Source organism: Halichoerus grypus, chromosome 11, assembly GCF_964656455.1.
Source record: "Halichoerus grypus chromosome 11, mHalGry1.hap1.1, whole genome shotgun sequence".
Taxonomy (NCBI): Eukaryota; Metazoa; Chordata; class Mammalia; order Carnivora; family Phocidae; genus Halichoerus; species Halichoerus grypus.
Genome location: NC_135722.1, coordinates 55,975,218 through 55,992,724, shown reverse-complemented (window position 1 = coordinate 55,992,724; position 17,507 = coordinate 55,975,218). Strand labels below are relative to the sequence as shown.

General features: G+C 41.4%; 1 protein-coding gene across 6 annotated transcripts in view; it reads left to right on the top strand.

Moving 5' to 3' along the window:
• Nucleotides 1-17,507, top strand: part of PAK1 (p21 (RAC1) activated kinase 1) — a 145,563-nt gene that overhangs the window by 61,235 nt on the left and 66,821 nt on the right. Inside the window, exons 1-3 of one of the 6 annotated variants that reach the window (XM_036073005.2) lie at nt 874-1,066; nt 6,955-7,019; nt 17,010-17,220. In XM_036073005.2, the coding sequence (XP_035928898.1) occupies nt 17,031-17,220 (190 nt within the window). In that variant the 5' untranslated portion in view covers nt 874-1,066; nt 6,955-7,019; nt 17,010-17,030. Of the gene's footprint in view, nt 1-873; nt 1,067-6,954; nt 7,073-17,009; nt 17,221-17,507 lie in introns of those variants that run through there. The other 5 variants (XM_036073004.2, XM_036073006.2, XM_036073003.2 and 2 more) reach the window with 5 other exon arrangements.

The window sequence follows — 17,507 nt, the reverse complement described above, 5'->3', positions numbered from 1 at the left end:
AACAAAACCCAAACTCCTAGCTCTGACCTGGAAGAGACCTTGCATAATCTGACTCCTGCCATATGTCTCAAGAGCAGGGTGTAGAGGGGAAGTTGGTGGGACAATATTATTTCTTAGGGAGCATTTGGATATGTATGAAGGTGGGATTTTTTGTTGTTGTTGTTAAATTATTGAGGGGGCACTAGTGGGATTTAGGGGGTCTGGGCCAGGGTTGGTGAATGTCCTGTAATGTGTTGTTCAGCTCTGGGCTCATTATAATGCCTGATTCACAGTATGTGCTTAAGAAATACTTATTGTATGAAACCACATTCTTCCTGGACCTCAGTTTTGACATGTGATTTGGTAGAGAGCCTACTTCATAAGGTTGTGGTGAGAGAGATATCATAACATTTCGTAAAACACCTGGGACACAATAGCACTTAAATGGTAGCTGCTGCTGGGCGTTCTTTGCTTAGAAGCAGCTATAAGTGCCCACCTAGAGTTTTCCCTAGGACGTTAGACACCTTTGTTGGTGGGGTGGAGGGGTGGGTGCATCTTTTTACCTGAAGGCTAAACTGATAAAATCCTGGGTTTGACCTGAGTTGCCCTGGAGTCCAGACAGCTGCAGAAACTAAGGCACAGAGGGGGTCTGGTTCTCTTCCTTGACTCTGGGGCTCACCGAGGACTCTGACAGGCCCTGGAATGCCTGGCCCCAGTGAGAAATTACCTCCTGCTGGAGACTAGGTGGGGGAGAATAGCTGAGAGGGTGCGAAGGTAGTAGTCTCCCCGCCCTCAGAGCTTCGGGGAAAGGAGAAGCGCGGTTTCCTCCCGCCTCCTTCCCTCCCTTCTTCCCCCGCCCCTTCTGCTTCGCCAACCCCGAAGCTGCGCCTTTGCTGCGCCCTGCGAGGGCGGGAGCGTGCTGCACCGGGAGCGGGAGCTGGGGCGGCTGAGCTGCTGGGAGCTCGGCCCCAGCTGAGTAGAGCGGCGCGGGTGGAGCCGGGGCGTTGTGCGGCTGGCTGGGCGAGAGAGGTGCGGCTCTGCGACAAAAACAGTCGCCAGAGATGCCGGGGCCAGCTCCCCCCACCAGGTAATACTGGGCCCACCCTGGGGCGCGCCCAGTTGGGCGCTGCTGGGGAGGGGGAGGGGTCTCCGCCGGCTTCCGGGGAGTGGTGCCGCGCTGTCCGGTGGATTTAGGGTCTTTCCTTAAAGAGACCCTAAGTGAGAGAAGGGGCTGAGCCCTCAGATGAGCCGGCCTAGGGCTAGGCCAGCACCTGGAATCAGAGCTCTGGCTAGGGAAGGTTGTGAAGGAGAAGCTGGTTTTTGGGGGAACTGCTGTGTCTCAGGAGCCCTTCTCATTTGCTAACACCCTTTTGCTTGGGGGTTAGGGTGATGCTTTCCTCTGCCTTGGCTTAGCTGCCGGCCTGCTGGGACCATGGGGGGTTTTCTCTTGGGTGCTGGGGAGGGGCATTATATTATAAGTGACCTGTTAAGAGGTGGAGTAAACCAGGAGATAGGAGACCTAAGGAAGCTGGTGCCGTTCAGGCAGCCTCTGTGGGCCTCAGTTTCCTTATCTGTGCATCGAGGAGCTTGACATTCTGTTTGTAACTCTGGCTTCCCCAGACTATCAAACGGCCTTTTGGAAAGGTGAGCTGGTTAAAGCCCTAGAATGGGCTGCAGAGATGTTCCCCTCAATAATGTAGGAGACAGGGGAACTTGAGAAGCAGACCTTTGTATCCTGTCCTCCAGCAGCCTTTTGGATGGCATCTTGCTGGTCTGCTGAGGACCCAGACACTTAATGGACAAGGCAGAGGTTGAAAATGCTGATTATTTTGGTGTTGAGTGTAGGGAGTTGGGGTTGGAAAGAAACAGGTCAAGGCATGTTAATGATTTTTCTCTGAACTGGCCAATGATTTGATACTTGGGTGTAAAGCTGCTTTAAACTAGGCTATCTTCTCTGGAGCCCCCTCCTTACTCAGCCTAGTTAATGACAGACCTTGGGGGCTGTGTAATGTCTTACTCACTATAATTCTTTCCTTCTTGATCATCTGGGACCAAGAAACACATGTTAGGCCTTATACTAACCTACCTTGGTTATTTTGATCTCCTTCCTCCCCAGAGTTTTTCTGTGATTCCCCTCTTTGTCTTCTTCTCCCCATTTTTCTACTTCTTACTCCTGATCATTTTTCCTTTTCCCTTACCCATCTTTTCTCCCACCCTCCACTTTCTTCCTTCTTCCTGCTCTCCTCATACTTCCCTTTCTTATCCTTTTCCCTCCATAGTTAGTTTTTCCTTCCCTCTCTTGGGTCCTTCTCCTCTTGGTTAGGCTTTCTTCTCTTTTCCTTTTAGAATTGTTGGTTAAGGGGCGCCTGGCTGGCTCAGTCGGTGGAGCATGGGACTCGTGATCTTGGGGTTGTAAGTTTGAGCCCTGTGTTAGGTGTAGAGATTACTTAAAAATAAAATCTTAAAAAAGAAATACAGGAAATAGAATTGTTGGTTAAGCTTTCTCATTATTAATAGGTTTGTAGGGACCTTTGTTGTGGTGTTTGTGAGGTCCAAACGCTGTGTTTCCTACCTAACTCCCTTACTTTGAGCTTTCATCTACAAATTCTGTCTTCCCCAAGTGCCAGTCTCTTTCCTTACTTCCTCTGTGTCTTGCTTTGGGCCTGTCAATAAGCAATCTTTCTTCCAGGATTTGACCCCCACTTCCTTCGCAGAGGGGAGGAGGCAGTGGAGGACAGTAAGGAGTAAGCAAAATGAGAAGTGGAGAGCTTGAAGACTAGAGTGAGAGAAGAGTAAGCTGGGCAGAGGCCCAGACTGTCTTTTGTGAGACAAGTGATAGGAACAAAAACTCTATGGCAGCTTTGAAGTGTTGCTTACCTGGAGGAAAAGAGGTGACTTGTGAGCCTATGGAAGAAGAGGGGATAGTAGGGATGGGGTAGAGGGAGAGAAGGTGGAGGGATCTTTTGAAGAAGAGGGTGGATGGGCAAGATAGGGGTTATTTGGGAGTAGAGGTAGGTGTGGTGGGAAAGACTACAGTCTAGGAAAGAGGACCGTATAGATTAATTTCTTTCCCTCCGAAGCCTGGCTTTTTGGATGGGTTTGTTTCTACTCAACTAACTTTTCTTGAGCAGTGTCCTCAAAGTGGGAGAGTGAGAGGAGAAGCAGAGATAAGAAGACAAATTGCTGTTTTCCTGGCACTCACTTTCTAGACTGTTATGTGGAATGCACATGTATACAAAAAGCATTGAATATGACATCCATCATCACACATTCTCTGGATCACCTGTTCTATGTTAGTTATGGTGCCAGGTGCTGAGGATACAAAGATGGAAATTGGACTCAGTTGCTACCTTCCATTGCAAGTCAAGGAGTATGGGCATCTGTAACCTTATATGTTAAGTATATGTGATAGAAGCACAAGGGGCTGTGATAACACAGAAGGAGGAAACTTTTTAATCAGCAAGTCAGTGGCAGAGCTGGGACCTAAATTCAAGTCTTCTCTAAAGGTGGGATCTGTTCTCTTACGCCATGTTCTCTTCTGACCCTGTGTATGCATATAGTGTACAGAGAGTTTTCTTATATTTTTCATCTGTCTGTGGGGCTGGACTCAAGGTATTACTGAGATGAAAAAAGAGCAGTTCCATGTGGTAGGTCACTGTGCCATGGCCAAACACTCATTACCTTGGAAGGGAAACTGACTTGGTCCCTGTTAATTTCTCCTGGCTCTAGGCCGCTTGGGTGAGCTTCCTCTATAAGTCATTTACTCTCTTCGTCCTTTTCCACTCCCCTTTATTTTCTTAAATTCAATTTCTGGTAGGCTGTAGAGTCCAGATGGTGCTAGGCTAGGCATTTCACTTCCATTGGCCTCTGTAAAATAGGGATTTAACACCTCATAGGGTTGATGAAGATCAAATGAAATAATGAATGTGTGAAACTAATTTGTAAACTGTGAAGTGCTCTACAGATGTTACTGTGGTTGTTCCTGAATACATTTGCAGCTGTGAAAAATGCTCAGATGCTTTAGCGTAAAAGAAATGCCTAGGGGGCGCCTGGGTGGCTCAGTTGGTTAAGTGGCTGCCTTGGGTTCAGGTCATGATCCCAGGGTCCTGGGATCCAACCGAGCCTGCATGGGACTCCCTGCTCAGTGGGGAGTCTCCTTCTCCCTTTGCCTCTCCTCCTTGCTCTTGCTCTCTGTCTCTCTCAAATAAATAAAATTAGGGGCGCCTGGGTGGCTCAGTCATTAAGCATCTGCCTTAGGCTCAGGTCATGATCCCAGGGTCCTGGGATCGAGCCCTGCATTGGACTCCCTGCTAAGCAGGAAGCCTGCTTCTCCCTCTCCCACTCCCCTTGCTTGTGTTCCCTCTCTCGCTATGTCTCTCTCTGTCAAATAAATAAAATTTTAAAAAAATTTAAAAAATATATTTAATAATTAAAAAAAAAAATGCCTAGGGTTGCTCACTGATCAATTTAAAACGAGCCTCAATCCTTAATAACAAAGGAAAAGGAGGGAGTTAGAACAAGGATGATTTAGAGACTGGTAATTGAACCCCATGCTAAAAACTGAGTTCAAGAGGTATAGTGATTTCTTTTAGGTCAAACAAATAGTAGGTGGCAAGTATAACAGATATTATTTTTGGTGGTACCTTGTGATATAGCAAAGAAAAAAAAAAGAAGAAGAAAAGGAGCAAGGGGGAGGGATTTAAAAGCATACTGACCTCAGTTCAAATTTTGGTTCCACCACCTACTAGCTGCTTGGTTTTTAATCTTTCTAAACTTCATATATAAAATGGAATGTATTTACAACTACTTGGAAGAGTTATTATAAAGCTTAAAAATAATTATATAAAAATATATTTAGTAGGCACTTAATAGCTATTCTTACAAAAAAAAAAAAACCTCTTAAATTATCTTCTTAAGAAAGTTTTCCTTGACTCCTAGGCTATTAAGGGCCCCTCTTTGGGATTCATGAAACACTCGTGTTCTTCCTCTCACCATTCACAGTGGCACGTACCATGTCATACCGTCATTGTGGTTTATGAATCTGCCTATCCCATTAGTATGTGACTGTTTTGAGGCTAGAGACAGGGTCTAGTAAATCTTGGTGTCTACTGTTGCTGAGCCCTGTTTCGTTGCTAGGTATACACTGGTAAACTCAAAAGACTTAGTTGTGTCATTGTGAAGCTTACTGTTTATTGCTGGAGATGTATAATAAATAAGCAAATATAATTCATGATAGTTGCTGTGAAAATCAAGAGTTTCATTTGTTCGTTTTAGGTCTAGATACTTACAATAAATGCGGGCAGAATTGTCTAACAGATGGATTAGTCTGAAAGAGAGTTTTTGGGCTAAAGGTAGAAACTTGGGCATCATCAACATATAGGTAATAAGTAAAGCTATAGGAATGGATGAGATCATCTAGACAAGATTGTAGCATATGAGGAAAGGAGGTTTTTAACCTTGGACATGTCAAGGATAGCTAGGAAGAGTCTGCAAAGGAGATAGGAGTACACAGAAAGATAGAAGGAAAGCCAGGTGAATGCTGCAGAGTGATTGAGGAAGGTGAGGACAGAATAGTAACCATTTGATTTGGCAACATGGAGATGGTTGGTAACCTTGACAAGACTACTTTTGGTGAAATACAGGGTGTTACTTGGTGAACAGAGGGGGAGGAAGTGGAGAAAGTGTAAATAGACAATTCTTCTGAGAAGCGTGCTATGAAGGGAAACAAAGAAATGTGTTTTGAGGAAGATATTGGTGTCACGGGAGGGGTGTATGTGTGTCTTTGAATAGGAGACACTATAGCATGTTTATATTCACTCAGTATTCACAGATCAGGCCAGAAATTTAGAGATCATCTTCATTTTCTTTTCCCTCACACTGTACATCCAATTTCTAAATAAGCCATTTGGCTCTACCTTCAAAATGTCTACCTTTGCTGTACTACTGTATACCTACTGCAGCCCAGTCAAACCACCGTCAGTTCCCACCTGGCTGTACTACTGTATACCTACTGCAGCCCAGTCAAACCACCGTCAGTTCCCACCTGGCTGTACTACTGTATACCTACTGCAGCCCAGTCAAACCACCGTCAGTTCCCACCTGGATTATTGTACGAGTTTCTTAACGGTCTCTTCACTTTTCCTTTGCTCCCCTGCAGTCTGTTTTCTGCAGCCAGAGTGGTCTATTTAAAACATAGATCACTACTCAAAATTCTTCAGTGTCTTCTCATGCTTGATACAAAATCCAAACTTATTGTGGCATGTAAAGTCCTATATAATCTGACCTCTGGCTAATTTTAGTTTTCTACCATGTTTCTCCTTGTTCACTAAACTTTTGTCTTGCTGTCCTTTTTGCTATTCTACATGCCCAAGAATATTCTCATCTAGGATATTTGTACTTATTGCTCCCTCTGCTTAAAATGCTTCCAGATATTACTATGGTTAGTTGTCTCATTTCATTCAGGTCTTAAGTGTCTCTTCCTCAGAGAAGCCTGTCCTGATCATCTTGTCTTATATACCACCCATCCCTGGCTTCCCCTCCCCCCCCATAGTCACATGTACTACTCTTTAATTTTCATTATGGACTTGACATTGTATATTTGCTTATTTCTTTGCTTCTCTTTGCTTCTCTTACTAGTCCATAAAATCCACAAACACAGGGACTTTGTTTTATTCAGCTAGATTAGTACTGGTACATTGTAGATGCTCAATAAATATATGTTGAATGACTGAATATATCTAAAAGAGAGAGGGAGAGAGAGTGGGGGAGAGAGATTGATTGATTGGTTGGTTGATTAATGTAGCTGAAAGAGATCATTCCAGGTGAGAGGGAGTGCAAGTGAGGGAGAAGAGGGAATGGCTTTTGATGGGAGTAGGAACACCTCCTTCATTGTAAATGGGTGGCGCAGGTGCAGGGAGGCATATAGATTTGGGAGTGGGAAGATGGAGTTCAGCAAAGATTTCTGTTTTCTCACAGGCGAGTTCATCAGCGAAGGGGAAGCCGTGAATGGGAAGCCTAATTGAATGCCCATTTGAGGCAAGGTAATCATTTGCAGAAAGGTATTCATAATTTTCAAGTGAAAGCAGTCAATCAGGTAATGTTCTTTAGGACATTCAGCTACTTCAGTACAGAGACAGTTGGGAGAGAGTTAGAGTTCAACTATCCCAAAGCTGGGATTTTGCCAGTTACATTTTGGAAAGGGAGAGAAGACAAGGGGGTTGATTGTTTTGTTTGTGTGTTTTGTTTTTTTTTAAATAAGATTTGTTTAGATTAATCAGATTTGTTTAAAGTATACATGTACAGGGGCGCCTGGGTGGCTCAGTTGTTAAGCGTCTGCCTTCGGCTCGGGTCATTGTCCTGGGGTCCTGGGATCGAGCCCCGAGTCGAGTCGGGCTCCCTGCTTGGCGGGGAGCCTGCTTCTCCCTCTCCCCCTCCCCCTGCTTGTGCTCTCTCTCTCTCTGTCAAATAAATAAATAAAATCTTTTAAAAAAATAAAGTATACATGTACAGTGAAAGCCTGTTATAAACTGTCTTATCATCCTACAAATTTTACTGAGAATCAGTTATCCATTGCTTGTAATTAATATCTTAAGTCTCAGTTCATTGGCCTCTACCCTAGCATTAACAGGCTCCTGTGGTAATATAACTGTGATATCATTGTGAACTTTCAGCACATTGTAGTGTATCTATTGGATAGTAAATTCTAATTCCCCTTACTTTTTTTTTTATTGTGGTAAAATATGCATAACATAAAACTTATCATCTTAACTATTTAAATGTATGGGTTAGTGGCATTAAATACTTTAACATTAGTATGCAACCATCAGCACCATTCATCTTATAACTCTTCATCTTATAAAGCTGAAACTCTGTGCCTATTAAATAACTCCCCATTCTCCCATGCCACCATCCCCTGGCAGCCACCATTTTACTTTTTGTCTTTATGATTTTGACTACTCTAAGTACCTCATATTAGTGGAATCATATGGTATTTGTCTTAGCATAATGTTCTCAAGGTTCATCCATGTTGTAGCATATTACAAAATTTCTGTCCTTTTCTGAGTAATATTTGATTGTATGTGTATACTACATTTTGCTTATTTATTCATCTGTCAATGAATACTTGTATTGCTTCCACATTTTAGCTGTTGTGAATAATGCTGTTATGGACATGGGTGTGCAAATATCTCTTTGAGACCCTGTTTTCAATATTTTTGTGTATATATCCAGAAGTGGAATTGCTGCACCATATGGTAATTCTATTTTTAATTTTTTGAGGAACTGCTATACTGTTTCCCACAGCGGCTGCACCATCTTACATTCCCACCAACAATGTGCAGGGTTCCAGTTTCTCCACATCCTCACCAACACTTCTTGGTTTCTCTTTTTTTGATAGTAGCCATCGTAATGGTGCAAGGTGTTATCTCATTGTAGTTTTGACTTGCATTTCCCTAATGGAACATTTTTTCATGTGCTTATTGGCCATTCATACATCTTTGAAGAAATGTCTATTCAAGTCCTTTGGCCATTTTTGAATTGAGTTGTTTGGTTTTTTGTTGTTGAGTTTTAGAGGATTGATGGGTTATGATGTTTGAGTGATTTTTTGATGGACTATGGTTAAGGAAAAAGAGAAGTGAAGGCAGGAGGTACTAATGGATAGTGGATTAGAGCTCAAAATGAAGTCTAGGAATTGTAGTAGAAGTTCTTGAGCAAGTGAGCTGCATGGATAGGAGGTTGTGTTGGAGTATATAGGATTCATTCCAGATACTGGAGTTGATACACATTTTGGTGATAAGGTCCAGGGTGTGATCATGGGAGTATTGGCCAACTTGGACTGGAGGTCAGCAATTGAAATGGCCAGAGTGTTGGAAGGGTCATCATTGTTGGAAGGGTATAGAGGTCACCTATAATGATAACTGGAGGGTACAGAAGAGATTGATCTAGGAACTAAAGTCTTTGAGTGAGGTGACCAGAAAGTGGGTCTTAGGCAGCAAGGAAGTGTGATAGCAACCATTGGAGGCTACGCAAAGGAAAGAGGTTTTTACAAGAAGAAGAAAGGAATGGTTTGGAAATAGCCCTGAAAATTAAGGACAGCACTGATAGGTTGAGTATGAGAGAGAAAATAGCTTCCAGTTGAGAGGGCTGCTGGAGAAATCTCTTCTTCAGGTGATAGCCAGGTTCCTTTTAAGAAAAGGAGGCAAGGGGAGTTAGCTTATGACAAATGGGAAGATCCAGAGGAAATAGTGAAAGGGATCCAGAGTCAGGAAGGGGGTGAAGAATTTGATGAGGTTAGAGGGCATACAGAAAAGGTTGGGGGACAAGATTTTGGGTGACTGAGGATGACTGAAGTAAATGAACACTGGAAGCTTGATTGACTTAGTCCTGAGTATCTTTTAGAGGAGAGAGAGCAGTCCATTTTCAAGCTGTGGTTCTTAACACTTCCAATAGAAAATGTTCCTTTGAGACAGCATGGGGTAGGGGCACTGTGGGAAAATCACAGGATATATTCAGGCACAGATTGACTAGAAGGTCGTCCATCCAGGAGACAGCTGAGTAGATTCCAGTGTTTCTTGGGTGGTTGAACCAGATGGCCTTATAGGTTCCTTTCAGCTCTCAGATTGTATGGGCCTCAGGTTTTAGTGATGATTTTCTTGGTTCAGGGCATCCATTGGGAAGTCTAATGGCTTAAATTTGATTTTTTCCCTTAATTGTTGGGAATAGCTTAATTGGGGCTGCAGGTCAGGAATTTCCCAATATGGTGGGGAGACGATTATAAGAGCTGTGGTACTGGTTTCTGCAAGTAACTCTAGTGGCTATCTGCAAGGGTGGTAGAAGTGAGGAAGATGTGTAGGTGTGATTGGGCAGGGTAGAGGAGGGTGAAGGTACAGGGCTAGCTTAAGTCTTGGACCCCAAATCTCTCTGCCTTTTCCATTTTACTTCTCTGCCTCCCATACTCTCTAATTCCAGGTACAGACCTTTGTTCATTCTGTCTCAAATTATAATTAGTGTAGAAAGAGTGTTTTTAAGAGAATCAGAATAATCAGAGTCTCATCATGTCCTCACTATTTCATTGACTGATCTTAGGTAAATTTCATACTCCTGTGGGTTTCAGGTTCCCAGCTATAAAATAAAGGTTTGAAACTGGCTGATTTTTCAGGATCCTTCTAGCTCCTTTTTTTTTTTTTGTCTTTTTCTGTAAACCAGGCTGCCTTAGTCAGTGAACCTTTGCTAGTTACCTAGTGTATGCTGGGTCTGTGCTGGGTGGGACTTGGAGACGTAGAGATTAATCAGACTCAGTTTCGTCCCTTGACTTGTTCATGGTCTGGTGGGGTTGATATGAAATATGGACACTGTTGCATAGAAATATGTATAAACTGCTATTAAATTTTTGGGAAAAGATAGAAATAGGGGGGCTTCTGTGAAGGTTTCATAGAGAAAGTGAATCAAACTGGGTATTGAAGAATGAGTAGGAGTTTGTTTGGCAGACAAGTTGGGACATCTTAGGCAGAGAGAACAGTGTGGGCAAAGGCAGGGGCATGAAAGCATATTGAGCTGGAATGACTAAGTTTAAGGAATAGTAGAGATGAAACTGGAAAGATGAGTGGGGGATAAGAACAGATATTTATTGGACATCTATTTTGTGCCAGGCAGCTTGCTAGGTGCTTTTATATATATGTGTGTATATATATGTTTATGCTTTTAAATTCTCTTAACCCAGGGTGCCTGGGTGACTCAGTCAGATAAGTGTCTGCCTTTAGCTCAGGTCATGATCCTGGGGTCCTGGGATCCAGCCCCATGTCTGGCTCCCTGCTCAGTGGGGAGTCTGCTTCTCCCTCTCCCTACCCCCACTCATGTTCTCTCTCTCTCATTACTTTCTCTCTCTCAAATAAATAAAATCTTCTAAAAAATAATTTCTCGTAACTCTATATACAGTCTTATTTGTATTTTATATGAGGAAACAGGGCCAGAAATTAAAGTAGCTTTTCCAACAACCCAGAAACAGCCTCCAGTTTTCTTCCCTGCTACCTCAGTGGTTGCTTTCTTGCTGCTGAACCAGAGCAAGTGGTTGGAGGCTACATAGCGGGAGTGCCTTTGCCGTGTCAGAAGGACATCCCTTAGCGAATTCAAGACTGCAGCATTCCAGGTTCCTGCCAAAGAAAACCTCTTGGCACAATTTAATTAAAGATCAGATTCTCATAACCAGGTGTCAAGGGCATGCAATACTCCCCAGTTCTGGGTGGAGTGTTGGTCATGCCAGTCTCAGCTGCTTTGAGTTGTTGACTGACAAATGTGATTAATATGTGGAATAGGTTTTATTTTTTTCTCCTTCCTTTCCCTTCTTCATTTTAAATAATGGACTGAGGGGTTGTTAAAGGTTATCTAGTCCATTCCTTTGCCTTTAGAGTGAACAGTGACACGTGGTGTAGTAGAAAAGGAGGTGGTCCTGTAGTCACACAGACTTTATTTCAGGTCCCTGCCTCTGCTAGCTCTGGGTGCCTGGCAGTATCTCTGATATTTTGCTTCTTCTGACTTGCTCACTGTTTTATCCCCAGCGCCTAGCACAGCCTGGCATATAGTAGGTGATGAATAAATATTTGCATGCATGAATGAGAAAAATGATACCAACCAAGTAGATTTCCAAGTTTTCTGTAAATTCCAAAGTGTTTTCTAATGTTAGTTGTTATTAAACTATCAATGCCAAATGATGGCTGAAATGCTATTTGTGAAGATAGTTAGTCCAGGAGGTTCTGTGGGAAAACTTTTTTAGAATTTGAGTAACTCTGTTAGACAGTTTATAGGACTCTCCAAAACTCCCATTGTGTGAGCTCAAGGCATCATCACAGAGCCCTCAGTGCAGACAGATGGCAGCTGATGCCCTCCTCCAGGCAACACCTCTTTTCTCATTGTCATCTCTCCACAGCCTTGTTAAATCAAGTGTCATCTTCTATTTTTAACATGAGACATTCATTGCGTGGATCTAGAACTGCTTAGAAGGGACCATTTTTCTGACTAGTGCTGTATGTGTTACAGAACATAAAAGGCTCTCTGATCGCTGTGTCCTACTTTTTCATTTTTGTGTTGCATTCTACCACACTGTACCCTCACACATGCTATTCCTGTGGTCTAGGATGCATTTGCCGTTATCATTCTCCATCAAAATTGTCCATTTATTTATTGTCTGTTTTCTTTGGTCTAGGTACTAAACCAATGCCTGGACCTATTTTAGACCAATTAAATCAGAGCTCAGCAGCAATGGTGTTCCCCCCCTCCCCCAGCTTTTTATTAGGAGAAATTTCAAAAGTACAGCAAAGTTGAAAGAATTTTATAGTGAATACCTGTATATATACCACCTAGATTCTTCTACCATTAACATTTTCGTATATTTGCTTTATCACATCCACTATAAATTATATATGGACATGCATATTATATCACATCCCTGTGTTCATCCATTAATCCATCTTGTTTTTTAAAAATACATTTCAAAGTAAGTTGCATATATTAGTATACTGCCCCCTATGTACTTCAGCTGGTGTTTTAAAAAGCTCCTAGGGGGCTTCTAATAGTCCAAGTCAAAGACCACTAGTCTGACTTATTTATTCTTTAAGCTCCTGCTTTTAACACCACCTCTTCTATGAAGCCTCACTGATCACCTAAATTCAATACCATCTTTCCTTTTTTGTGTCTTCTGACATTTTACCACTTGTACTGCTCTACAGCACTTGGCCTGGCATTATGGTTTTCTAGATCCTATGTATCTTGCTTACTAGGCTGTGAGAATGTCTAGAGTTAGATCATATTCATTTATTTATCTCTTTGTCCCTAATTTCTACCATGGCACCTTATATGTAAGTACTCAGTAAAAATTTATTGATTTGAATTGTACTTAAATGAAGAACCTGCGATGATAGCAAAAGGTGTACATAACTTTCACATGGCTGATTTGAGGACCAAGAATTTATTTATCTTCTTTGGCACTTAGACTCATGGAAGACAGTAAATATCAATCAGGTCCAGGCAAACATGTTTATATTATTCTATTTTTGCCATTGACTAGATTTGACTTACCTAAATCAAGAGTAGCAGAGTTCAGGTCAGAAAAGGTACAGAGGGGATAGAATTACCTCAGGTATACTTGGAAAATTCTTTGGCAGAGAGTCTGAAGATATGGGTTCCAATCCCACCTTTAAATTGCTGTATGATCGTAAGCAATTTCTTTTTGTGTTTTGGACCTCAGTATTCCTACCCGTTATATGAGAGGGTCAGATTATTAGGTGACCTCTAAAAGGTTGCTTCTGGCTTTGGTGTGTATCTTAAAATCTTTATCTTGGCCCTTTTTATATTAGTGGCTGTGGCATCAGATGTGATAAAGTGGAAAGAAGTAGCTGCTGGTATACACACTCCTTCCCTCAGTCCCTGTCCAGTTTCATTCAGTATGTAAAGTACCTTATACATAGTGGCTACTTGAAAAGTGTTTTCTTTTCCTTCTTTTTGCCCTAGCAGTGTATCTTTATGCTATTTACAGCAAAGGGGACATAAATCACTTCCACTCCTTGGTTGGCTCTTGACCAGTATCTGTCTAGTGACCATAGAGTGGGAAACAACAAATTGCAGCTCATAGGTGAAGGGACTTTTATTGGAGTCATAACTAGTAAACAGCAGAGCCAGGACCTAAAAATCCAGATCTCTTGATTTTAGATCCAGTCATCTTTTTATTATATTGCCTTACCGATGGCCTTTTTGAAACTTCACAGTGATCCTGCATTTATGATAGAGCCATTCAGTTGATTCATAATTAATACTTCAGTATAATTAGTTGCTCATAAATTATTAGGCTCCCTGAGCCTCTGGAGCATTGGTAAAATGTGGTCAGTGTGTCTTTCCTTCTGTCTGTTTTATTAGTTTGTTGTCTAGGATGGATAGAGGGGTGCCATCTGAACTATCGTTCTAAACGTTGGCTTTGAGCCTAGCTTTATACTGCAGCCTGTCGGAAGGCATTGGCTTGTCATCTTCCCAAATCTTTGACCTGCACAGACTGTGAGAAGATTTAAGATGTGTTTGGTCTCCTTATTTAAGAGTTGAGTATGTTTTTCCTTTCTCCTCTGAGGATTGATCTTTTGGACTTGTTTTCCTATAAAAGTTTACAATGGCATAGTTTTTAAAAATGTGCCAGTTATTGTGCTGAATGTAGATGGACAAAATGACCAGGAGGGGATCTATGAAGTACAAAGAGAGTAAAGAATTGTGGAGAAACCACAGGAAGGGACTGGTTGGAGGGCTGCAGGGAAACTGGAAAGTAGTATAGAAACATCAAGTCCAGGTAAGTTCAGAGGAAGGATTGGGAAGGTACAAAGTTGTGTTCTGTGAGTATAGTTGAAGATACTGACAATGTTTAGCATGAGAAAATAGATTTGGGGGGTTTTGAAGGATGATTTCAAGTATCTAAATTTCAGTCTGGGGAAGAAGCAATAGACTTTTCTGAATAGCTATGAGATAGGATTTAGAACTAACAGACGTAGTGTTTGTTCATTTATTTGTTTACTTGTTCTTTATTCATTTGTTCAACAAATCTTTATTGATTAGTCTGTGTCAGACCTGGTGTTGGGGATTGAGAAATCAGTAAGATTGAACTTTGTTCTTGAGGAGTTCATAGTCTAAGCCTGGCAGAGGAGGGTGTGTGTGTGTGTGTGTGTGTTGGGGGGGAGGCAAATGTATAAACAAATAATTGCAGTGCAGTGTGAAATAGATAGAACTTAATATTAAGTGAGAACTCTCTAAATGAAGTGACCGAAGATAGAACAGGCTGACTTTTGAGACTGTAGATTCTCTAAAAATGGAAGTTTTCAAGCATAGGCTGGATGACCTAGGCTGGAATATGGTACAGAGGATTCAAGCATTGTATTCCAACAACAGATTTTAGGTTTTGATAATTTGGAATAATTTTGAAAGTGGAGGTCTACCCCTGAGAACTCTCCAAGTATGATTGAAAGAACTGAGAAATGAAGAAAAGCCTGTATTAGAAAGGGTGGTGAAGCCTTTCTTGGCACAATCTTGGGCTGTAGTCCTGAAGGGGAGCTACATTCAATGAAGCTGTGGGCTGAAGGACCTAAGAGGCAAGGAAGGGCCTGCTTAGTCTGTCAGGTGGCTGTAGGGACTATAATTTTGGAACCTGCAGTCCAGAGTAGGAAGTTACACTTGAGAACTTAGCCCATGGAAATTCCCTTTGTGGGAGCTGAGGGACTTGAGTTGGGGCTGGGAAGAAAAGCAAAGGCAAACCTGCAAAGTGAAACCAGAAAAAATGGGTAAAAAGCACACCACCCAGAGAGTTAGTATAGTTTAATAGGATTCTTCTTGCTTACTTAATTTCTTTTGATCAGAAAGAGAAGTAAGGAGTAGTTGGTTTGGCAGAGGTAGGTTAGGATGAGTTACACAAAAGGTGAAGTTTGAATTTGGCCTGAAAGATGAGTAAGATTTTTATCAGTCAGAAGAGGGAGAAATCCTTGACAAAAAGCACTGGGGGATTGGGAGGAGGGGTAAGAGACTACTTGGCGAATCAAGAGAACAGAGATTTCCAAGGTATAGTTTGAGTGTAGGCTGTGTCCAGGTGTGTTGGCTTAGTTGGTAAGGAACTTTAGCTTTTATTCTGGGATGTCAGTGATGGATTTTAAAGTAGAGGAGTGCTGCATTTTACATCACTGATGGCATGTGGAGGAAGAATTGAAGGGGAAAAATGGATGCAGGGGACCATTTAGTCCTGTATTTATTAGAAAATTGTAAAAAAGATTAATAGATTTTGTTCATAGCATTTAAATAATTGACATCTAAAGCAGTAGTATTCAAATCTGGCTGGCACTGGGATCACTAATTTTTAATGTTACAGAATTTTGGCCATAACCTAGTTACACTAAGTCAAAATTTATGGGAGTCAAAACGGCATCTATATTTCTAAAAAGCTCTTGGTGATTATTACATTGGTTTATTTTTTTTTTTTTAATTAGAAACGTTAGTCTCTAAAGCACTATTGTGTTTACTCAAAGGAGCTTATATTCTAAGTAGTCATGGCTAAAGATATAATTTCCGTTGTAACCTGAAAGAATAATGAGAGATATTATTAATTCTGTATACGTACATGCCTGCCCATTGTCAAGGACACTTATTTAAAGTAATAACATCTGTCTTCATTAAAACTATTGGTACCATGTGATATGAATTTTTTCCCTTTTTTGAAGATTTTATTCCTTCTCTTTACCAGAAACATTGGAGATTGCCAGTAAATTCAACACCGTATATGACAGGATGGTTACCGCATTGACTATCATGTATTTAGAAAAAGATCAATTTTTAGAGGAAGAAGATACTGGAGAGATGTTATAGGTCAGCAAACTTTTCCTGTAAGGGACCAGATAAATATTTTAGGTTTGTGGGCATATAGTCTCTGTTGCAACTACTCAACTTTGCCATTGGGATGTGAAAGATGCCATAGACAATATGTAAATGAATAGCTGTGTTCCAATAAAACTATTAACAAAACTGGCAGCTTTATGGACTCTTGATATAGTGATACAGTCCATTCTAGAGAGGGAACATGATTTTCCTAAGGTTACAAAATTAGAGGTTGGGAAAGGGTCACTATGTGGAATGCTGTTAGCAGTTTTATTTAATGAATGAATAAATGGAACCCAAGTAGTTAAGGAATTTCTCTAAAGCTAGTAGTGACACTGGGATTACTACTTAGTTTAGCTGGGCCAAATTTCTACCTTTTAAACTACATCATGGTGGTTTTCTGTGCTCTCCAATGTCTTAGGTAGAGAAAAAGAAGAACCTTGTGAATTTTCAGCAGTGCTTGGCACAGAGTAGGTATTAAATCTTTGAGTATTAATAAGATGGCGGTAGTTACGGTATGTGGTGGAAAGGTTTGAGCTGGGCCCTTGAGGATGGGTTGTATAATTTGGATTCTTTAAAATTTTTCAACATGTATTTCCTTTTGCATGAAAATAATAAAAGAGTTATGTTCTTCTCTCTGATTCCAGTAGCTGCTGGTGGTGGTGACAATGTCAAATAACGGCCTAGACATTCAAGACAAACCTCCAGCCCCTCCGATGAGAAACACCAGCACTATGATTGGAGCTGGCAGCAAAGATGCTGGAACCCTAAACCACGGTTCCAAACCTCTGCCTCCAAACCCAGAGGAAAAGAAAAAGAAGGACCGATTTTACCGATCCATCTTACCTGGAGATAAAAGTACAGTATTTCATTTCTCTCTCACCATTTATATACTTAAAACAATTTTTTCTGGTAGCTTAGGTAAAAGGACTGTCTTTTCCTTTACTTAATTTTCCTTTAATACCTTTTTCCCCCTTAAATACTTCCCTTGTCTTTCTTTCCTAAGGCAGCTGAAGTCAAATAGAAAATAGACTTATTTTTATACCTTATTAACTATTGCTGAGCAGAATTCTAAGAAAATAATTATGCTGTTGCTGGAGTTTGAACAATCTGAAGCCATATGTTTATAAGTTATAAAACTTTTA